The sequence below is a fragment of the Acartia tonsa genome, chromosome 4 (assembly GCF_053477335.1).
Source record: "Acartia tonsa isolate MP-2025a chromosome 4, ASM5347733v1, whole genome shotgun sequence".
Taxonomy (NCBI): Eukaryota; Metazoa; Arthropoda; class Copepoda; order Calanoida; family Acartiidae; genus Acartia; species Acartia tonsa.
This window is the reverse complement of record NC_137263.1, coordinates 24,250,771-24,274,768: the sequence shown is the minus strand read 5'-3', so window position 1 is coordinate 24,274,768 and position 23,998 is coordinate 24,250,771. Positions and strand designations below refer to the sequence as shown.

The 23,998-nt window shown below is 31.7% G+C and overlaps 2 protein-coding genes across 4 annotated transcripts; both read right to left on the bottom strand.

The window, feature by feature from the left end:
* Positions 1-573: 573 nt before the first annotated feature.
* Positions 574-15,387, bottom strand: LOC145316528 (lysosome membrane protein 2-like). 2 transcript variants are annotated; one of them, XM_080157101.1, is made up of 19 exons: positions 15,262-15,387; positions 14,632-14,760; positions 14,186-14,283; positions 12,399-12,510; positions 10,514-10,673; positions 9,817-9,919; positions 9,365-9,465; positions 8,736-8,820; positions 8,391-8,476; positions 7,984-8,034; positions 7,434-7,536; positions 6,866-6,955; positions 6,236-6,361; positions 4,737-4,825; positions 4,388-4,550; positions 3,222-3,364; positions 2,907-3,035; positions 2,332-2,467; positions 574-916 (listed from the first exon to the last, which is right to left on the bottom strand). In XM_080157101.1, exons 2-18 carry the CDS (start codon positions 14,729-14,731, stop codon positions 2,362-2,364), a joined length of 1,845 nt encoding a protein of 614 aa, XP_080013227.1. In that variant the 5' UTR covers positions 14,732-14,760; positions 15,262-15,387; the 3' UTR covers positions 574-916; positions 2,332-2,361. The 2 variants fall into 2 exon arrangements, with proteins under 2 accessions (XP_080013227.1, XP_080013226.1); XM_080157100.1 differs by having other exon boundaries at positions 845-924.
* Positions 15,388-20,062: 4,675 nt separating this feature from the next.
* LOC145316525 (uncharacterized) lies at positions 20,063-23,066 on the bottom strand. 2 transcript variants are annotated; one of them, XM_080157096.1, is made up of 2 exons: positions 23,004-23,066; positions 20,063-22,478 (listed from the first exon to the last, which is right to left on the bottom strand). In XM_080157096.1, the coding sequence occupies exon 2, from the start codon at positions 22,429-22,431 to the stop codon at positions 21,265-21,267; it is 1,167 nt and encodes a 388-aa protein (XP_080013222.1). In that variant the 5' UTR covers positions 22,432-22,478; positions 23,004-23,066; the 3' UTR covers positions 20,063-21,264. The 2 variants fall into 2 exon arrangements, with proteins under 2 accessions (XP_080013222.1, XP_080013223.1); XM_080157097.1 differs by having other exon boundaries at positions 20,063-22,341.
* Positions 23,067-23,998: the final 932 nt, after the last annotated feature.

The window sequence follows — 23,998 nt, the reverse complement described above, 5'->3', positions numbered from 1 at the left end:
CCTAATGGCATTATGAAATTTGTGTACTAGCAGTTTCTAATTAAAGCTTTTTATAATGGGTAATTTTTTTATTATAAAAATAAATATCAACAATTGTGCTTTTTTGTTCTGTGCGTTTATCTTTATAAAAGATATGATTTGGGTAATTATGAATTTTAAAAATCTAGCACAGCCTAACATGATTTTAAAGACTAAGTTAGCTACCATATACAAGATTGGCATGTAAAATAGATTTTTTTGTTTTAGACAGAAAAGAATTAAATTTTAAATATCTTTGCCAACAAGTAAAATTTGGAGAAAATATTGGAAATAAAGGTCGAGTTTGATGGCTGCAGAGTATATCATTATTTTGAACTTCTTTCAAGTAAGATAGATAAATTATCAGACCCTGGTAGTAAATTAACATGAAATCTTATAAATAGTAAGTTGATTTTTGCTGTTGATATTTTTCGTAGCAGCAACCAAAGTTACCTTAGAAAAAAAGGGTAAATTAATAATGTAATAAAAGAACTTTAGTCAAAAGAGGGGTATTAACTGATTACTACAGTAGAACAATTAACAAAAAATACCTACACACACACGAAAAAATTAAATTACTATGGTATCATTTATATATAAATATTATACTTATTTCATTTTTTATGTAAAATTAAGTCACAATGCCTTTAATCATAAAATCAGTTATGATTAAAATATAGTTAGCGTATTGTTAAAATTGACTCCAATATGTAGTTGGACTAAGTTAGTGTGATGGTTGTTATGGCGAGATGTGAGGTTGTGGCTGTAGGCATATTTGTGCAGGGGCAAAATTAATGTAGATTGTCTGGTAATTATTGTTTAGATGGTTGAATCTTGTTTCTTCAGAAGTTAGCAGCTATGGTGAGAAAAGTTAACAAATTCTGTCCACAATCTTAATCTTACAACAAAACAAATATAAAGTTGAAATTAAATTGTTAGGAGATACAGTGTGGCCACAACCAAAAAAATACTGATACTGAAGAAAAAAAAGGAAATACTGAAAATACTGAATCCTAAAATAAGAAAAAATACTGAAAATACTGAAGAAAAAAAGGAAATACTGAAAATACTGAATCCTAAAATAAGAAAAAATACTGAAATACTGAACAAAAAAATACAAATACTGAATAAGTATTTTTTTTATACCTATGATTCCTCATTTCAAAATTTCATATATCATACCTTTATAATTTGGGGGATATTTTAAAGACCTTTTAATTTTGCCTCTTAGATTTTCTTGCACCAATTAAGCAGAAAATGACTGATAAATATTTTAAATGATTACAAAACTTAAATACTTTTTAGTTAATTTAAGAGCATGCTAAAAAACTTTACCTTTAATAATCATGCAAAGTACTCACCTTAGATTATTCATTCTATTAATAGACAAAAAAAAATATCTGAAAAAAATACTGTATAAAAGCATCTCAAATATCTAAAAAATTTATATTTGAGATGAAATTGAAAAAAAATGTATATTACCATCATAGATGTCCAAGCTTTTTATTTTTTTTTGGGGGGGGGTTAATTTCCCCCCCTGAAATCTGTTGGCAGGGGTAAATTTTTTTTTGGTAGGGGTAATTTAAATTTTATTACATATTTAGTATTAAAAATACCCCCTCCTTAATGGTTGGGGGTGCCTACGGCACCCCCAGGTTAGGGGTAAATTTTAAACGGGGGGGGTAAAATGAAAAAAAAATTGGGGGGGTAATCGCCCCTTTACCCCCCCCCCCCTTGGACGTCTATGATTACCATAAAAAAAACAAAATTAATGTACAAAGTTATAGGGTAATTTAAAGGAAAGTAAAGTGAGGCGCGAAGAGCCGAAAAAAATCTGACATCAACTACTTGAAAAAACATCTTATTTATGCAAAATTTTTTGGAATTTAAGAAATAATGAAAATACTGAATCATGAAAATTTCCAAAAACTGAAAAATACTGAATAAAATTTTCAAATACTGAATATTCAGTATTTACTGAAAATACTGAAGCCCCAATTTCCAAATACTGAAGAATACTGAAGATTTTGAGTATACTGAAGAATATGGCCACGCTGGAGATATGATTCTTTTATTACAGGTATTGTAATAATGCAAAAAATCCAGAGATAGATATTTTATGTGAAAAATTTAAAAGTATGTACATTTTGTCCCAATGTGTTCATTATTGTTTTGAGGATAAGTTGAAAACGAACTTAAAAGTTTTCTGAGGGTAAACGAGGGTTCTCATAAAATAATGATCATGAGACGCTTACTTGTCTTCTATAAGACAGACCCTAAAAAACTGTGAATTGTAAATCAAAATAAGGTCACCTTATCTGTAGACAACTAATGTTGTTTTGATTAGGAGGTAGGAATATTTGATGAGGGAAGCCTAGGTCTGAGATACCATAGAATCCAGACAAGACTGGATATCAACATACCCGCTCCAACAGCCAACAATACAACACTAAAAGAAAACAAAATCAACATTTTAAAATCTAGGTTTGAATTTTTTAGGTGAACCCTTAATAAGAGGCTGATATGGTATTTCTTTCAATCCCAAACTTTTTTTTTACATTTTATGACATAGAAAAGAAAGAAACTTTGTATATTTGTTTCAACCTTCTTTATTAAAATTACTAGCAGTTCATAGCATCTATGGGCTTTGTATTCAAAATGGTAAGAAATTAGGAGAAAATAGCCTAAATCCATTCCAAGACTTTAATCTAAAATTAAAATAGTAAAAAAAATCCTGGATTTAGTGAGAAGCTTCCCTAAAAAGTAGAACCTCAACCAGTTAATTAAATCTTAAGCATCAGACAGAAACCCTTACTACTTTATATTACAGGATAACTAATTGGTTTAATGAAAATTCTCGCCACCATAAATAAAATCTACCAACTTACCCCACGAGTCTTTTTCCTTTGGCAGGTATGTCCAGACCCAGCCTGATGGCATCAGCCATTTCAGGACTGGGGGTGTCAAAACCATCCTGGGCCCACAAGAAGGGAAGCACAAGCTCACGTTGGAATTTTCTGAATAAGTATCAAAATTTTAATCATTGAAAGGCCTTGCTTCTCTCATTAGTGAAGCAGTGGTAAGATTTATACTGCCCCCCCCCCCCCCCCCCCGGTAAATACACCAAATATGAATTTCTGTTTTTTTTGTTACCTTTTTTCTTCATCAGGTTTATGTTAGAAATAAAATCTTAAAAAACTTACGAAAGCATGGGAATATCTTCATCTCTGTTGATGATAACATTGAGCTGGAATCTGGGTCTGATGGCCAGAGGTATTCCAAGTTCTGGGTTCAGATCCAGGTAAAACTGATGCTGTTCCTTGTCTGGGTTCAATCCTTCAACAGCCTTAACAGATTTATGTCAGAGTTATGGCGTCTTTCCCTCAAAGTGAATTCTTAAGCACAAAATCCCCCTCACTATTTTAAAAATATATTGAGTTTTTTTTCTTTAGTCTCATTTTGGGTTTAGACAACCCCCCTCCACCTCCAGAGTTTTGCATGGAAAAAAAACTACCCTCCCCCTTCTTTTTAATTTATTCTAAAGATAAGGGAAAGTTGTACAATGCTCGAAAGTAATTAAAAGGAAAACACAGATATTATATTTTTATTAATTCTGAATCTTTTTGAATAGAACGAAGAACTTAAAAGGTTGTGAAGTGCGCGCGATAATTAATCCCCCTATTCCTACTCTATGTCATAACTAGTACTCTAATGTCAAAACATAAAAACAAAACTATGGCCAATTAATCCAGTAAAAAGGTATCTATTTTAAACCAGCAGGGTTATGACACCGCATGTGTAGACCCCACAGGGCCAGGACTCACCCGCAGGGATTAGTCAAGGATAAAAAATAAATAAACTAGTGAGGGTTTAGTGCTCTATTGGCACTTTGTGCAAATTTAAAAAAAAATCAGGGGTGTATATTCTACATGGGATCCCCTGCTCAGGAGGGGGGAAAAAAAATAAAAAATAAGTGGTTGGAGGGGAAAAAAATGTAAAAATTAAGAAAACTGAAAACATTTTTTCCATTCCCCCCCCCCCTCCTCCTTGGTGAAAAAAACCTTTGAAATTGTGGTAGGAGGGATAAATTAAATAAATAAAATGTTCTTTAAATATTTTTCCATTTTCCCCCTACTTGGTGAGAAAAAACTAGGGGGGAAAGAAAAATAAAAAAAATTGTAGCAGGGGAAAATAAATAAATCTTGTGCAGAATATACACCCCTGAAAAAAATTAAGCCTTATTTAGGAGGGGGTATTTACCCACCAACCCCCCACATATTCGTAGGGGGAAGGGGGGTAAATACCCCAATAAAAATATTCCTCTAACCTAGTTTCTAACAAAAATATTAAATAATGAATTCAATCTTACGTTGAGATAATGAGGGTCAGCTTGATAGAAATGAGGGTAGGAGAGAGCCATAGGGGCTCCTGTTGGGAGGCTTGGTGTCCTCTTACAAGGTCCCATATTGAGTACACCTGACTTCATGCAAGAGAATCCATCCACACAGTAACACGCATTCTTCTCGTTGCGTCTAAATGTCAACGGGTCTAAGTATAATTTTTTGTTTAAATTCAAATAGGGGCGATTATTTTATAGAAATTACCATTTTGGGATTAAAGAAACTTAAAAACATTCAAAGATTTAAGCACCGTGCAATGTTAAGTCATTCATTCAATTCAAAATAAAACCAAACTTAATAAAAATATAAAAAATTAACCTGGTTGGATCCGAGTCCAAATGGGAACCTAGAGCATTAACCGGAGGAATGTATCTGTTGGCTACTAAATTGTTCTGATACAATACTTCCTAATAAAAAAATAAAGATGTTAAACATCTGATGTTTATTTAGATAAACATGAAATTTTTAAGTGTAGGTTTCATGAAAAATTAGGCCTTAGAAAATTAAGAAAAAAAGAACAGCCTCTTCACGCATAAACGTAAAAACCCCAAAAGACTAACTCAAATTAGAGTTTAATTGTCGTAGATACGAAAAATTAAAAAAATTAACAAAACACGGTAAAGATACACTAAACTATTTTCTTTCGCATTTCATATTTGTTGGTGATAATACCGATAAAAAAGAAGGTATATACCTAATAGAGAACCACACCATGATGAGAAATTATGTTTTTTTTAATTAGCGGAAGAGGACAAAAACTAAATACTTTTTTTCAAATAATAATAAAAAAAAACTTTCACAATTATTTGGTAAGCAGATACTAAGACTTTATCTGTCATTTAAAGGGGGGGGGGGGGAGTTGTATATATAGTTAAGATATATAAGTTTTCCGGAATTTTAAAGTTAGGGGGAGATTTGAAATCTGCATCAAATTTTGAGGATTTTTTATAAAATTCGTTTTTTCTATAATTCTTTATCTAAAAGCGGAAATGCAATTTAAGTTAATTAATTTTGGCATCTGTGATTGGTGGATTTAAAAAATCTGCGCTCTGATTGGATGGCGTACATCATTCAACCAATTAGAGCGCAGGTAGTTTAAAATCCACCTATCCTATTGGTCAAAATTAATTAACTTAAAATGCATTTCCGCTTTTAGATAAAGAATTATACAAAAAACGAATTTTATAAAAAATCCTTAAAATTTGATACAGATTTCAAATCTCCCCCTAACATTAAAATTCCGGAAAACTTATATATCTTATTGTACAGTTATAGGAAATAAAAATTCAGTATTAAATTTTGCCCTGGCCGTGTGGGCTTGTTTTTATAGTTATCAACCTAATTTTTTTTGTAAGCTCTGTTATATGATAGGATCTACCTGTAAAATTTTGAAAATTGAATTTTTGGACTTTCCCTCTAGGGGCTAGTGGGGTTAAAGACCCCCCCACTAAAATTTTAAGTTATGAGCTTATTTTTAAAGATATCGAGCTGATTTTTTTAATGGAACCTTTTATTACATAGATGAGTTGATTAGCCATCCCATATTTTTGCACTTTACTTCTAGGGGCTTGTAAGCTCAAAACTTATAAATATGTATTTTGGGGGGTTGTTTTACCCAAAAGCCCCTAGAAGTAAAGTGCAAAAATGAAATATGGGGTAGCTAGTCAACTCATCTATGTAATAAAAGGTTTTATTTAAAAAATCAGCTCGATATCTTTAAAAATATTTGGTACTGAATTTTCATTTTCTATAACTGTACAAACTCCCCCCCCCCCTCTTATATCCATTTTAGATTTTATCTACAAATTAAAACCAACCTTTTCGAATTTTAGGTCAATTTTCCTGCACATGAGTGATATGAACATATCAATGACATCGCTTTGTCCGAGACCTGGAGGTAGAGTGGCACCATCAAATCCGCCAAGCTTGTCACATTCTGATCCCTGAAACATCTAGATGTCAAATTTTATTCTTTTTTTTCGGCAGTAAATCTAAGTAAACATACAACTACTAGGATAAAATTTGGTTAACTTAATATTTTGAATCCGGCAATGTTACTGGGATCGATTATCTCCAAATATCTATGAACTTCAAAGGCTGCTAGATGCCAAACAGATGAGCATATGATACATATTATGCCCGCCCGCACATCGTTATAAGCGGCGGCATATAAATAATTTGGAAGAGCATTTGTGTGTAAAGCGAGATTTCTGTGCATTATTGAGTAATGGCTATTACCGATTATCTCTGGGCCTTTTTTGTCGGATAAAAATTTGGGCGGATATAATATATATAGCTTGAGCCGTTTGGTCGTAAGCAGCCTTTAAAATTTATAGATTTTTGTTGAGATAATCGATCCGTAGAAAGTTTTACTTTAAACTGCACCTGGTCCAAGATTTTTTAATATTAATGTTATTCTCTAAATAAGAACGTCCAGGAAAATTTACCTCTTCCCACCAATTCATCGTTGGGCTATCATCAAACTCCTTGACCCAACCTTTCATGGACATATCTGCCATACCATGGTGGATTCGAACCTGAATTGTAATAATTTTTATGTTAGCTTGGACATATATGCATTTAATACAGGGTATATTACTGTTTGTTTAAGGTAGGGTAGGGTACCAAAAGAAGGTTAATTGAGAATGGATTCTATAAAATACTTTCAATTTGTGTCAAGGAGGGGAAGGGAACGGGGAACCCTTAATAGTCGTCTTAAACTTAACTGAATGATAATAAATATAAAAATCTACTTAAGAAAATAAAATAAAACCTAAAATGGATGAGGTTTTAAAACTAAGAGATCAGAAACTAAAACGGAATAATGCAAATTAAGATAAGATTGTGACAAAAAAAGATATAAGAGAAAATAAGTGAGTATCAATATAAAACACACGAGCAAATTTGAGGAACGGGTAAAATTGAACACGTGGTCATTACAGAACGACAGAGAGAAAGACTGACCTGCAGATAAGAGTGAATAACATAAAAGGTTAGTTCCTATCATATACTTACAGGTTTCCTGAGGGTGACATTCCTGTCTCTAAAAAGTCCCCAGATGCAAGAACAGTTGACAAATCCTCCCTTGGGGTGCTCCCAATCTTCAAATGGTCCATCCCTAAGTTAATTAAAATGTTAGTAATATACCTTAGAAAACTTCAAAATTATATTTTCATTTACGAAGGATAAAGTTGAGATTTTTTACATTTCTGTTGTCTTATTTTATTATTTCTAAAATACATACTTGAGAGTAAGATCATGTGATTTTTAAAACTTAAGAAATATTTTAATAGATCAATTTCCAGTATGGCTTCTAAACCGACTAATATCCGCTGGATTTGAACCGGTTCTAAGCCATACTGAAAAGTGATGTATCATATCGTATTATATCCAGTTTTAATCGGCATCTCAGGGTAACTGGTTTCAATCTTAAAATTATACATTTTATATCCGCCGCGGAAACCATGATATAAATAACTAGGTATTATCGTATGATGAATGTTACCAAGTGGAAATGGAGAGAAAATCCAGCAATAAATATTAAGTACTCTGAAAAAAAATAAACCTGAGTTCTACTTCCCAGTCTGGTTCAGGCTCAGAAACTGATCTTTTCTCTCTAGAAAATAAATATTATGTTATACTTTACTACTTTATCAATGAAGGCAACAACCATTATAGCGAATCTTATTAAAGAATGCATAAAGCATTTTTCTATATAAAGCTAAATCGACGTAGGTAAAAGTAAGATTTTTTTACAGGCGAGTTAATAACAACACTTACATTTAAATTTCATTTACACAATACAGATTTTTAGATAAAAAACCCATAGAGTCTGATCTTAAAAAGCAGCTTAAAACTTTTCTGACACAAATCCCCTTTTAACCATGGCGTGATAAATTATGATCCACGAACAAAGTGAAAATATTAACCAAAATTCATTAGCATTAGTAAAAAGTTTATAAAATGAAATACCTCTTAGCATATTCCTCCATGACTGATCTTTTCTTCCTCTTCCATTCTTCATCCAACCAATCATCAGCCGACTCTTCAGCTTTATCCTGATAAGAAAGGACTTCTTAGTAAATTTTAGATGAGGTGAATTGGCCTTAGAATTGATACAGAAACTAATCCTTTGGTATGTAGGCTAATTTGTGGATAAATCTCTGTAAAAAAGGAGGGGTGTTTAATGCAACCATCTCGTAATCATTCGAATTTCGATCAGAAATTTTGCATGAATAATCCTTGGTAGGTATATTTTCCCTAAATCGAACAAAAAGTATAATTACAAAATTTTGAATGAAAATAAAGATTGTTTACCTCAAAAGAGACGCCATCATCCTCAGTCTCCAGGGGACAATGATCTGGTGGAGATATCTTTACACAGGGTAGCTTGTCCTCATATCTACAAATAATCAAGTTGTATCTGGATGGAATAATGTATAACCAACAAGCAAAATAAATATAAATTAAAGAGGGGAAGGGGTCGATTATGCCACTTTTTGTAACCAGAAATAAAACAAAAATGAACTCCACTTAACTTTGGCATGACAGTTACTTTAATGAGGTACAATGTGGAACTGTAAAGAAACGGTGGTGGAACAACCGATCCCGCTGAAAAACCACAGATTCTCGCCGGTTTTTTGCAGCATTAAGAGACAAGCTTATTTTCTTTTATATTTGGATTTTTTGTTGGATTTATATTGTTTGTTCCTCAACCGTTTATTTGCAGTTCCACATTATAACTTTTTAAAGCAACTAACCACCAAATCTCAGCAATGTAAAACACTTTTTGTTAAGTTTTTTGTTTGTTTCAAGGGCTGGTTACAAAAAGAGGCACCTACAACCCCCCCTCCACTTTGTTGACATAATCTTATATTCTATTAAAACTAGCTTCCAAAGCACATACGACCTTCATCTGAATACATAAAAAATTGACAAAAGCTTACCCCCACAATAGTCCAGTAAAAGAAACATCGATGAAGGGAGTTCCTCTGCCTGTTTGGGTAACAAGATTCACCATAATTTGTTTAGCAAATCCTGTCTTGTCCTAAAAATATAAAAAGCTATAAAAATTTTATCAATACGTTAGAAAATATCAGATATCACAACATACCCACATGTCAGGTCCATGCACTCATACGCAATAGCTAATCAATCAATCACCGAGCATACAGAAATAGTTATTAACGCATCGTATTAAAGTTAGCTGTCCACGGATGGTAAAATAAAATATTCCACTCGTGGCTAACAAAACTAGTGGATATTAACTAAACGATTTTTAATTCATCATTTAAGGAAAATTATCTGTATAATTGCTCAAAACAGTTTTAATCCAACGGATATTAATCGGTTTTAAAGCCATAATTGAATGCAGTTTATTTAATATGTTAATGTTTACCCTTGCAGAGCTGAGCGCTGTGATGAGAGGAATATTAGGAACAGTTATAAAAGTTTCATCTGGATTGCCAACACTCTCTTCGGGGTCAAGGAAATAAAACTTCCTAAAATAAAGGCCATTAAATAGGATGTTTGTTAAAGTAAATGTTTTTATAAGAATCAAAAAAATAATATGGCAAAATATACATTTTTGAAGATCAAATGAGATGAATCGAGACCAGTTTCCATTTCATCATACTTTTTTTCTTTTTTTAAGGTCTTCAAAAACTAAGTACACTTTGAAATTACGTAAAACCAGGGTTGGCAGCTAAAATCACATGGTTTTTTCCGCTTTTAACCACCAACAAAAATCCATAGCAAAAGTCCACCTTGAAAAAAATGCTGTTTTCGCCTCCAAAAAGGTCCTAAAATACTATGTACTTTTTCTAAAGAAACTTCTTATTTTTTCTTAAAACGCCTGTCTACACAGAATAAAAACATTAGAATTTACAACAAAAAAGACTTCTTTCTATTTTTTTTTCAAATAAAAATGTTGCTTTCTAAAAGTAAGTTCTTTTGGTCGTAAAATCAAATTTTTTTTTTTACTGTGTAATTTTTTCCCAATATTTAACCAGTTAAAACCGGATTTTTCAAGTTCGCGGACTTTTCTAAAAAAGCCGGATTTTTGCCAACCCTGGTAAAAACAAATTTTAGCTTGCCTTGGTCTGTAGGTTAAAGTTTCTCCATCGTCATTGAATACCAGACTGTCCCTGGAATCTTTCACAGTTACGGCCTTGTAAACGAATGGTCCAACTTCCTGAAGTTTTGGTTTCATGCCAGCAATAACCTCATCTGGGTTGGTTACGTTGAAAGCATAGCCTAAAATTTAGTTATTTTTTATTACTGAGAGGCATAATCTTTACAATGGTATTGGTAAAGGCTATTTCTGAAATATCTCTTGAAATTGCTACACTGATCGAGATTAATCAATATTTCGGGAAGAACTGTAGTTCCTCTAGGAAGGCGGAAAGACGGAAAAATAGACTAAAACCACACCAGGATATTATTATAGGTTTTCTAAAAAAAGGATAACCCATTTAAGCCAAAATTTTTATAAATCTTTAGCTTCAACTCAAAATAAATTAATGTTTTATAAATATAGGTTATAAGGGGGACGTAACTAAAGACTTTTTGATGCAGGGGGGGGGGGGGTTTCTCTGGAACCACTTGATGAACCGTGCAGATTTTTTGGACTTAAGCTTTTATGGGTATGAACATCTCATGGTTTCGAAGTCACCCTCCTGCCTCCAACCCCTAGCCTTCCGGGGCTCAAATTAACCTTAAAAATGAACCTAACCTTAATTTTCTCAAAAACTATTTGACCAATAAATATGATTTCTTAGAATTAAGCTTTCATGCTAATAAATTATGTTTTAGATGTGAAATATAGATAGAAAATCAATCAATGTTAAAAAAACAACGATGACAACATCCATAAAAGCAAAGCACTGAAACTGTAGGACAAACGGACATTAACACTTATATAGTGTCAAAACTGAATAATCAAAATATAAATGTATAAGAGTTGAAGCAAAATTGTAAGTGTAATTTTGTTGAAAAACTGCTTGATACAGGATAATGTTTATGGACATACTTACATTTTTAGAACTTGATTATAGAGTTGCTTCACTTGAAACATTATACTTTGTTGTCCCAGGAATAAACATACCAAAAATCAGATCAATCGGATAATTAGATCACAAAAAAATTTGTTGTTAAAAAAGTAAAAAATCAACATGTTTAAAATGGACGTATGGACATTCTTGTAATGATTATAGAGTTGCTACGCTTTCTAAATCGTACCTAACTACTAAAGGTATCACCATGGAAAGTTTGAAATCGATAGGACAATTCTAACATGCCTAAATTAACTAAAAAAGCTATCCGTTTGTGACTGACCTACGGACGGACTGACCGACCCTAATTATAGAAAAGCTTCGCTTTTAACAATGTTAAGAAATATTAAATAAACATTAAACAAGGATGACAACATCCATAGAAGAGAAGCTTTTAAATGATAGAGAAGGATAAACAAAAAATGACAATAAGTTTAAAATAAGCATGTTTTAAATGGATATTTGGACCTTTTGTTAATGATTATTATGTAGCTACGCTTTTTAAATCGTACCTAAATGCTATAGAAAACATCATGCAAAGTTTAAAATCAATATGACATTTATAACATGTCAAAATGAACGGGAAAAAAGCTAATCCTCACAGACCATATCTAATTAAATAAAAGCTTTGCTTTGTAAGATTTTTCAATAAACAAAGTATTGAGTCCCAACTCTCACAAAATTGATTGACATCCTTCTTCTCCTAGAAAAGTAGACTTCGAAACCATGAGATGTTCATACCCCTAAAAGCTTAAGTCCAAAAAATCTGCACGGTTCATCAAGTGGTTCCGGAGAACCCCCCCCCCCCCCCCCCCCCCACTGCATCAAAAAGTCTTCAGTTACGTCCCCCTTTAAATAAAAGTCTTATATAAGCGTTTTGGCAAACATAATAGTAAAAAGATACTAAACAAAACAAAAAAGTTAAAACCTGTTAATTTGGCCTGTACTGGAGGATTTAACCATGAATTATATCTGTCTGAACCTGGCTTCAAAGGCATCGTGGACAACACAACCTTACTCAATAAGTTCTCTAGTGCTCCCTAGATTAATCAAGATGAAAATGTGGTTACAGGGGAAATACAAATACCTAATAAAGCAATAAAAAAAAATATTTGATTGAAGAAGATAAAACAATTTTTTTTAGATTGTGTTAGTTAGTCATTGAGAAGAGAACAGTTTTGTTTAGTAACTTCAAAAACATAAAAAATACCTATTAAAATATTTTGTAAATTATAAATGTTTACATTTCAGAAAAAAAATGATGAAATACATGTAATATTATTCCGAATTTTTGTAGTAAAAAATCACCAACTTAAGCAATCAATAATGAATAAGAATTGATGATTCAGTTATGAGACACGTTCTTCATTCATTATTTTTAAGGTTATCGGATAACTCAGCACATTTAAAGACTAAATGGTGAAATTATTCAGATGAAGAAATACCTAAATAGGTTTACATTTTTAAACACAAATGAATTGGGAGGACTAGCTGTAGAAAAGTTCTCATCGTGCGACATTCATTATTTCATTAACTTAGGAATTAAAGTAACTTAAAGGGAACTATGCAAGAACAAGAGCAAGCACCTTATAGCAGTGACTCTCTATTTTTTTGGTGAACTTACTAGGGTTATGTTAGATAGCTAAATCGACTACAAAAATTAGGTTTCACCATGGTTTTCTATGAACAAAACTTTGAAATTTCAAGCTTTTTTTGACGAAATATCATCAACTGTTTTGTTGAGTTCAAAAGTTCAAATAAAATAACACGCCAAAACATAATAAAATGCTGTAAATTATGAAAGTACACTAATAAAACTGTTTACAATATTACAAGTTACCATCCTTTTTCTAAATCAACATTGTTCATTGAAAAAGTTTACTTTTGAATCAGCCGTTTGAACTCAACAAAACATTTGATAATATTTGGTAAAAAAATGCATAGGTTACATTTTGAAGTTTTTTTTCATATAAAACCATAGAGAAACTTAAATTTTTAATTGATACAACGATAATAACCATAACCATAGTATATTCAGAAAAAAAATTTGGAATCACTGCTGGAAGGTGCTAAAAATCACTTGCTCTTGTTCGTGCATAGTCCCCTTTCAAGAATATTTTGTAAAAAAAAAGGGGATTGAGTGGGGTAGGCATATGTGTGACTTAAAATAATTTATCATTCCCACTTGCTTACAAAGAGCACCACATTTTTTATCAATTATGGTTTGAAATATACAAGTAGAAATAAGTAAATTATAACGTAACCACACTCCTAACTTAAATGCATGTTTTTTCGCCGAAATATAATCCTTTTCAACCAAATAAAAAATATTATTCTGTTGGTCTTGTTTTTTTTAGATTAAATAAATCCAAAAAACACATATTGTCAACAACATACTATTTTAAAACCAAGGAATACAACATCCATACACTCATAAAAAGTGAATTATAGAGCAGAGTTGTCATGAAAAAAGAAATAGGAGATAATGTGCAAACAATATTAGAAATTACGACATATAAATATTAAGTCTTTTGCAGCATGAACGATGGACGGACTAGATCCGCAAAGGAATCTTTATAAAAATATCAACTGACAATCTTTAATCGCAGTCTTGAAAATCATAATTCCCCATAGCGTTACGGAATGACCTACGGACGCGACGGACAGACAAAGTGAATACTAGAGTAGCTTCGCCACTAAAAAGAAAATACTTACAGATGCCAAAACAACAATGGCAAGAAGAATGAAGATTGCACCAAGAATACAGGTTGCCAGACAACAATTCTTAGTGTGCTTAGATCTACAACAACCTCCTTAACACATAAGAATCATATATTATGAAGATAAAACCTTAGAAATATAAATTAATTTTTCATTTTGTTTATTTAATTGATCAAAATAATAATTTTAATAGATAATATTTTCTTAATCCCGTATGGTCTCGTATACTAGATAAATTATGTTCAGAAACCATGAAAGCTCAACAACCATACGAGCCCCCATAATTCAAGTTCTTTAATAGCTTACAGTTTCGGTATTATATTTAAAATGGGATTCTTAAGTCCTGCTACAATTTACTTAGTACAAGAATTGCATACATTAGGTATTCGAATAAAATCTGAAAATTCATTAAATAAATTGCCCTTTACAAAAAGTTCTACCTTGAGTAAATAGCTTCTCCTGGCCTAGTTTATCATTTCCACCAAGAAAAGTGGTGGTTTCCCCATTTTTGGGTTGCAGAGGTATATCCCCACCAGGCATCTTCCTCAGCTTGTTTTTGAACCCAAAACCTTAAGAAAAAAAAATAATAATGTTAAAACGGACTAATCAACCGCAGCCTGTTAACAGTCCTAGCTGCAGTTAACAATCTTTAGACACATCCGCCAAAAATAGCGGTAAAATGATTTTTTCAAGAGAAAACGCGAATATTTTCTTCAATGTGAACCTGAAGACGTCTGTGACTAAACAACACCCAGCAATAACAATAACCATCTCCTTTTATTTTTAAAATAAAATTGAAAATAACGGGAGGATAGCTTTTCATTCGTTTAATATTCTGTTATACTTGGTACTTGGTATCCCCGTATGGTTAGGGCACCTGCAGAGGTTAGGCTCTCCCTTCATTTCATTTTGTTTTTTTTAATAAGGGTCGGGGAAGGGTCAGGGCGCCGCTCCGCAAAGAACTTATCTTCTAGATAAAGATAAGTTTTGAAAAATTAAAATTAGGAAGAAACAACCTAATGAAACTAAAAAATACTTCAATGTCCTTTGAGGCAAAACTAAAAACTTACCAAAAATATATATGCAATAATTTCTCCTAACACAACTCAGTCATTATAAGAATAAAATCAAGATAAAACTAAAGATCCTTGGCTTAGGTTCTTATCAAAGCCTGAAAAAGAAAAACTTGTTATCAATCATGCTTGAGTAAGGTTAATTTATATGAAAATTATGGAATGTTTATATGAAATCTCCATAATGATTATAAATTCTTATCAGGCCTATTCATGATAAAAATGAATTATAGTTCTTGAAAATGATTATGTAAATAAATGAACGTGTCTCTAATTTGCAAAACTTAAGCAACAAGGAAGAAACATTATTTAGCATACTATAAATCAGCCCAAAGGCTTTTAAAGTAATTTCCAAAATCTGCAACTTTTGAAAGTTTCCTCTGACCAATGATAATCTACTCTAGAAATCCCGACAAATCACTCTTTATTTTTTATGATTTTCAAAGCTTAAATAAGGAGGATATTAAAAGTTGACTAAACCAATGCACAAATAAAAGTAAGTAAATTACAGCAGTGATATAAAGCATTCTTTAGTAGCGAAGCAATAGTTTATTCTGAAGTTCGTCTGTCTAAAACGTCAGAAAGAAAACATATGCTTTTGTGTCTTAATCTATTTATGATTTAACGTCATAACTCATTTAACATTTCTCATAAAATGTGATTAAACTTATTTTATTGATCATATATATTTTTAAAATGACATGACAGGCTCCTAAAATTTCCATTAAAAAAATACTTTCATGCACTACTAGAAGGTGATTAGATCACCTAGGACTCGTTCGGGCATAGTCATATTTAATTTTAATGACAATTGACTATAATCCTTGTTTTAATTAATGGTTTAACAAATCCAAATTTTAGGGAGTTTATGTCAAAATATCAGAATATTTTTAACTTAAGGCAATAATGCATTGGAATATACCTATAAAAAAATATATATAATTATTAATTTGTTTATATCTTATCAGCTAAACTAAAATACAATGAGTAACAAATGATGAATAGTTTAAAATTTCAATAATAAACAAGATTAGAATTTATGAGCTCTGATGCCTCTTGAAAATAAAAAAATGTTCTATTGTGAAGAAACATACAAACTCCTGATGCTATGTAACAAGTAAATTAAATTGAATAATCCAATGAAAAATTAATAAGATTACTACTTTGGCTGATGAAAAAACGATATACTGTAAAATTATTTTAGCCTCAAAAAAACTCGCCTATGATAAGCCAAATTAAAAAAATAAATATGAAGGACAGACACCCCAACAATCTTTTAGAAGGCTTATGTTTTATAGGTCCTTGGGCCGAATAAAATTTTTGTTCAGTTTGGTAGAAAAGGTAAAATATATATGCATTTTTTTTTCAAAAGGCACAAAAATGTTATTGAATTGAGCAATAGCACATATGTCCATCACTTGTAATGTTTACTTAACAAACACCCCTCCCTTTTGTTTACTGAAAACTGTAAGTGGCTGATAAGCCTACTATAAAATATTATGTTACTAAATACTAAGCTACAAAGATATTTAATTACAAATTAACCAAAATCAATATTAATATCGAATCTTAAAAGAAATAAAATATTTATTTTAAAAGAAAGAAAACATAATCTTGAATAAATGAAGAGAAAGTTAAACAAATATCTTAGAGTATATGTGCAAATCATGTCACAATGACGTCAAACTTTACCCAAAAATTCTAGAATTAAGTTTATTTAAAAGATGAGATATCTCGGAACTGACTAAAATCAAGCTCATATTTTTTTTATTTTCATAAAGAGGAATAATATAAAAGTAAAAATAAACAATATTTTATTCCTAAGTAGCTCTTCCAATAAGATTAATATTTAGATTACTAGAACAACTGGTAAAAACTATTATTTGATAAAAGAATACTAAATTAGAACATAAACTCAAGAAAATTAATTTTGAATTGTAATGTTTAAAAGATAAACAGTCAGGGGTGTATATTCTGCATGGGATCCCCGGCTAAGGGGGGGGGAAAAAAAATAAAAAATTAGTGGTTGGAGGGAAAAAAAATGTAAAAATTAAGAAAACTGAAAACATTTTTTCCATTTCCCCCCCCTCCTTGGAGAAAAAAACTAAAAAAATGTGTGGTATGAGGGATAAAATAAGTAAAATATAGAGTTCTTTAAATATTTTTTCATTTTCCCCCCTACTTGGAGAGAAAAAACTAGGGGGGGAAAAAAATAAAAAATTTTGTAGCCGGGGAAAAAAAATAAATCTTGTGCAGAATATACACCCCTGTAAACAGTTAAAAATTGTAACTTTATCGACATTATTACCTAATAACTTTAGAAAACAATCCCATTAATGACCAAAACAAAAAAAAATCTTAGAATATATCTAAGACAAAATAGTATACATTAAAGTAATTCCAACGTCAAACTAAGAAATAAATATTTAAAATGTATCTTCTGTGTTTAAACAGTGAAATATAAACTAAGACTAAGTGCACCACTAAAAAGAAATTTCCATTAAAAATAAATAAAAAGAAACAGGTATGAAAATGATATAAAAGTCTGCAAGGTTAACTAGAAACTTATCTTAATTATATATTATTGCAAACAATCATTACTGAATAATATTTAAGATAACACAGGTCAGGGTTCAACTGTAAAGTTCATTTCCTAAATATAACACCATCAAACTTATGCTATTCTCATATGAAACAGGCAGGATGCGTGTCTTTCTGTACCGAAAGATCTCGCTAACCACTGGACGAAATGTCTCCTTTACAGGGAAGCTAAGTCCAGGGAAGTTTTTAATTTATTTTAGGGGAGGATGCTTCCTAAATTCCAAGACTCTCAAAATATTAATTTTTCTTCAATACCATGCGCGTGAAGGTAAAAAGTATTAATTGGAAGAATAACTTGGCTCAAGAACAGACGCAACTTATAATCAGGTGAGACTTCAAGACAGAGGTAGCATGAAATCAATGGGTTGGTTGTCTGTTGGATGAGCTATGGTCAAAATTGAAGATCTAATTTAGTTACATCAATATATGACATTGTGCTATGCCCGCCTCTAGAGGTTATGGTTGAAGAAACAAGAGGACTTAATTTATCAATACATTATAAAACATAATTTGCATTATAACACATTAACAACATTCTATGGGCAAAGCAGCTAGTATTTTTACAGCGATAGATTTTGTTAATAGCAACAAAGTTTCCATATCCCATGAAAGTAAAAAAAAGCGTGTTACATTAATAGAAACTGCGTATTTGCGTGAATATAGAAGGTGTAAGGAAAAGTGTATTTGATAATTCTTTAGATATTATACTGAATCCTAAATATTATCTGAAGTGTATTCAAATAATGTTTCTAAATAAGAAAATGCCAAGATCGAATGCATTAGGCCTAGACATTTCAGACAATAAAAACTATTAATCAAACTTGAATATCATAAATTATTAAATCTTTTTACCTTCCCTCTATCCATGATACGATCAGGTCATAAATAATAATGGCGAACTTTCAAGGAATTTAGAAAATTTGAGTCAGGCCGTTTGCATCTCGCCGTTGCTATACACACTCAGTTTTAAGTTAACCTATAAACTCTAGACTTTAAGGAAAGGTATACAAGTCAAAAGATTAAATGATGTAATTGTACACACGCTATAAAATTAATAATTCATACATAACAATCAAAATTAATATCCCACCCCCTTACTTTTTGAAATCTAAGAGTAAAGTTTTCGTTTTAAGGATATATATCATCTAGCATTAGCGTAAAGGGTGTACCATCTCCACTCAAAACAACACATTAAAGCTACTCATATTTTTGAGTATCAAAAAATTGTCTTTACTCTTTATCCAAGACTTAGCGACACAAGCACTTTTACACATGTTAATACAGGCCTGCATGTTTACGTGTGTCTGTTATGAGCTTAGAAAGCATATAGAATAGATATACAATTTTATAATTTTGAAAAAGATTTTTTAATCAATATTTTAGCACACTTTCAATTTAACATTTATAATTTGTAAAATACTTGCGAATTTGCCACTAGCCTCAAGGGAAGATTGAGGTTATAAAAAAAGCTTTGCCTTAAAATGAGTAAAGCTTATAGTAAAATTACAATCCGATCAGAACATTCAAAGAGCATTGGAAAAATAAAACATTTTTCTTCTTGATATTTTTAGGATTTGTTGTTTAGACATTGATAATTTTACTATTCAATTAGGTGTATGACAAATAATTCTAGAACATATACATTTTTTTTTACTTAAAACCAAAAACTGATTAATAACCACAATGCGTAATATAACAAATCTGGCTTTCTCTGCAATATTCACTAACAAATATATACATTGTACATACAACATAGAACCAAAGTTCCAACGATAACCTAGTCCTAGTACTAAATAGTAGAAGTAGTAGAAAGAAACAAACAGAAACTTGGAATGAAACTCTAGGAAGCAGACAGACAGATGGCGTGATCGGTCAAGGTTGCCAGTTCTATATAAATTTATCTTTTAAAAATAAAACAAAAATATTATTATATTTAAAAAATGCTTATCTTTAATTTCAAACAAATTTTTAGCGTTGGGTTTATGAAAAAAATCGTGTAATTAATATGGCAATCAGGCAACATAATTCTAACGCCGGGGGATTACGAGTAGAGTAAAAATGGAAGGGGGAAGGTAAAAAAAGGGAGAGTCTTACCAAGAAAATGGGAAAGGTTCTAAAGGAGGTAGGGAAATGGGGAAGTTATGTGTAAGTAATCAGCTGATCAACAACGTAGCAGACAATTCAACAAAAAATTTTTTTTCTCTCTCGAAGTTTTAATTTAACAGTAAATGCCAAATGGACTGAAAAAATACACTAATTTTTGAGTTCTCAATATGATAAAGGGGATAAATGTAGTTTAAACCCAAAATTTTAATCTTAGATTCAGTACACACTACACAGGCTTTCACAGACTAATTGCTCTCAAGACAAATATTTGACATTGCATTAAATAAAATAATACCACCTAAGATTAATTGCGATAAATACTAGACTGCCACTATGTTCTAATTACTAGCGGCATGATACAATAAATTGGCGGGAGAGGTGGGGGGGATTTGTACTCTCTATACATACAGCAATACAGACAGATTGACGGACCAAATGAATTGTAGAGTAGATGCTCATACATTGTTCATAAAAATCTTCACAGAAAATTCTGCTAACTTATTGAAGCAACTAAGTAAATCAAATTTTCCTTACAAACATGTTATGTACGTTAGAGCATGCATTACAGATAGACCTACAGATTAAGTATCATAAATTACATACCAAAAGGAAACTTTTTGCCAACAAGACAACGCCCATAATCACCGATTTCGCAAATGTCCCCCCCCCCCCCTTACTTCAAGTACACATTAAGTGCACAGAACACAGAAACGCGTGTAAAATTAGGAAAATATTAGGCAATTCTTGTAACTCTTAAGGAATTAAGTATTTCTCATTTGCATTTAAATTCAATAATGACCTTGTAATTTGGTCTTTAAGGCAAAATTTGTTAAAATTCGTGTTTTTTTTTTAAATCAAACTTCCCACATAAATTAAGAAAATAAGATATTAATGATCAATTACTGTCAGGGGTATGTGGGTTAAATTAAGCAATACATTACATTAAATGAAAAAAAAACACAATGTAGTCGACAGACGGACATGAATTTTTGCTTTTTCTCTCCTTCAATTTGGTTAAATCCAGAAACCTGTTTTAGACTTGGTACACCCTGACAGACTATTCAACTTTCCGACAATTCCAATTTTAAATTATTTGCTGAACCACAACCCCTGGAAACGTGTAACATTTTTTGTTCTGAAAAAAATTATTCACACACTGTCAAATGAAAGAAGATAAAAAAAATGAACAAAATGGTCTCAAAGATTCAACAAATCGTACAAAACAGAATATAATGTTTTTATTGAGGTACACAATTGAATCATGTGCAGATTGCATAACATGTTTATAAAAACTTATTCAACTGGTGATTCATCTTTAGCTTTCCTGTTCTTGAGACAAGTGGGCTTGTGAAATCTCCAGTCAAGCTTCTGACAGTTCAGAGAACAGTAGAACACATGTTTACAAGCGCTACACTTCCTAGCTGCAAACTTGGAGCACTCAGACAATTCACACTCATTTTCTTGGATTGGTAGACCTTCTCGTACCTTTACAGCCAACTGTAACGAACCTCGAACTTCAGTTGCACATCTTATAAACCTGTATTGCCTGTAGTGCCTTGGTTTAGCATTGTAATCCATAAGCATATCGATAACATCGCAGTAATCATCAGGTTTGTCGTAGAATAGCCTTGCAGTATCCATAAGAATTCTCAATTTATCCACAGCTGTATCGAAATTTGGATTTGCTCCGTGTTTGAGAAGAATGGCCATGGCCTCTTTGCGGTCTTCTGGGAACAACTGGAGAGCATGGTAAAGCGGAGTAAGTCCAGCACAATCATGAGCATTGGGGTCTGCTCCAAGAACCAACAGCTTTTCTATGATATCAACATGTCTGTTCTCATTCTCTCCATGATACATGTCTTTATATTCTTTCTTCATCTCGTCAGTAAATAAGATTTCCTTGTCGACATTAACCAATCTTCTGCCAATAATGGGGGCAAACAAGAGCGTGAACCGTCCATATCCCTCTCTTTGGGCCAATGTCAACTGAAGCTTTTGTTCTGAAAACTTGTCAATGTGCTCCATGAATTCTGTGTAGTTACCAAAGAAGATATCATAAAAGATGTCCGAGTAGTAACCCATTCCTATTGGATTATATCTGCTGCCAGGTACATCTACACCATACATTGTTAAAAATTTCCAAACAAACGCTTCCTCTGAATATGTCACACTAATCACGTTGGGATTATTGTAACTGATCTTTGGCGGATTTTTTCTTAGGAGTGGCACTAGTTCCTTTGTCTCGTAAGCATACCAACATTCCATCAAAACTGCTTTGATCAAACCTTGCTTTGCGAGATCTTGTGATCTGGATTCTTCAAGCTCTTGACTTGTAAACGGTAGTTGATCTCCACCAAATGGTTTAAATTCCTTGTAAATATTTTCCAGTATAACGTACAATTGATGATAGCTGTTACAACGAAAAAAATCAACAAATATGTCGATGTTAAAGTTTGGCATTATGCTTGTATTTACTTCTGTTTTCTATATTAACAATGTACCAATTCCTGAAAAATAAACTTTATTTCATACCTATTTATGATTCAAAATTAGCTTACCAACATAAAAAGATTTTGTGCGTATTAGACTTTAACATGGCATTCAATAACGCCCCTCTCCCTTATCACGTTTGATTACCTATTAGGGTTTCACGCGAAAACTGTTTTAACGCTTATTACTACCATATTTAAGCTATATTAGTAAAATAAAAAGGATTCGGCAACCTACTACTGACGGTTTTATGGGATAATGATGAGAAATCCGCAAAGATTAAAGAAAAACCTGCAAAATAATAGGCAACATTGAAGACCGAATAAGAAGCCAACGTAAAAATTATATATACCAGGTTCTTTATTACATGGTGCGAGTTACATTATAACTTAGGTTCTATGCATGTTGGTTGAAAGTCTGTGCGACCAGCCAATTTCCCCCATTCTTCAAGACACTTTTTTTTATCGTGATTCTTTCTTACATTCATTTCATTTTTCATCTAAACCATACTTTTACTTTTGATACTGGAAATCTAAATTCACCTGAATATTTTACGCCCAATTCTATAAAATCTAGAACATTTTTTAACGATCTATGAAATGTCTGAAATGAAATAAAATGCAATTTCAAATATTTGGCATAAAAGTAAAACACCTATTCAATATTCTTTTAGCAAAAGTCCTCATGTAGCAACCATGTTTCTATAATCAGCTCCTAATTCTTGTTATTTTCTTCGATGCTTTTGAGTAAAAGCAGCTTAGAAATGCAATGAGAGAAACAGAATTTTCTTTAGCAATATTTTTCCCGCACTAAAATGCTAGCAATTTAGAATACAAACTTTTCTTTACCTTTCGCAAGTTGATTTAAATGCTTTCACTAAAATTATTTCTAACCACAGAAAACCCCCTGCTCTTAGGCATTAATGGAATTTAATAAAGATAAGGTAATTTTTTTTTCGTTAAGCACAACACTCTTTAGCTAAACCAAGTACATATTAACCAAAGCAAAGTAGAGAAAATCTAAATTAATACAAGCTGTATTTCGATTTATAATAACATGATTTTCAATGCCTAACCCTACAATGCTACCCAGTACCTACACAATCTAGTCTGGGGTAAATCACTTAATAAATACAAATTAGTAATCCGTGAATCAGGTTAGAACGATGAAATTCGTAAAGGTGCGAGTATTTTAAAACTTTAAAATAGGAGAACTCTAAAATTTGGTATGGCAGGTGCTCTGATAACGTACAATATAGAACTGTGAAGAATCGGCGGCAAAACCGCCGCTGCCGCCGAAAAACGGAATATCCCGCCTTTTTCTTTTGCTTTTTCTCGCAAAATTACACAATAAACAAAAATTAGACAAACTAATTATTTTCTAATAAAGTTTTGCTCTGGACACTTAGGACTTTATGGAAAGTGTCAGGTTAAAATATAGGGGAAATTGATCAGAAAAAAGTTTATCTTAATTAATTCTAAATTGTCTAATTCGGAGAGAAAAAAACGCGAAAAAAATCGGCGGTTCAGCCGCCATT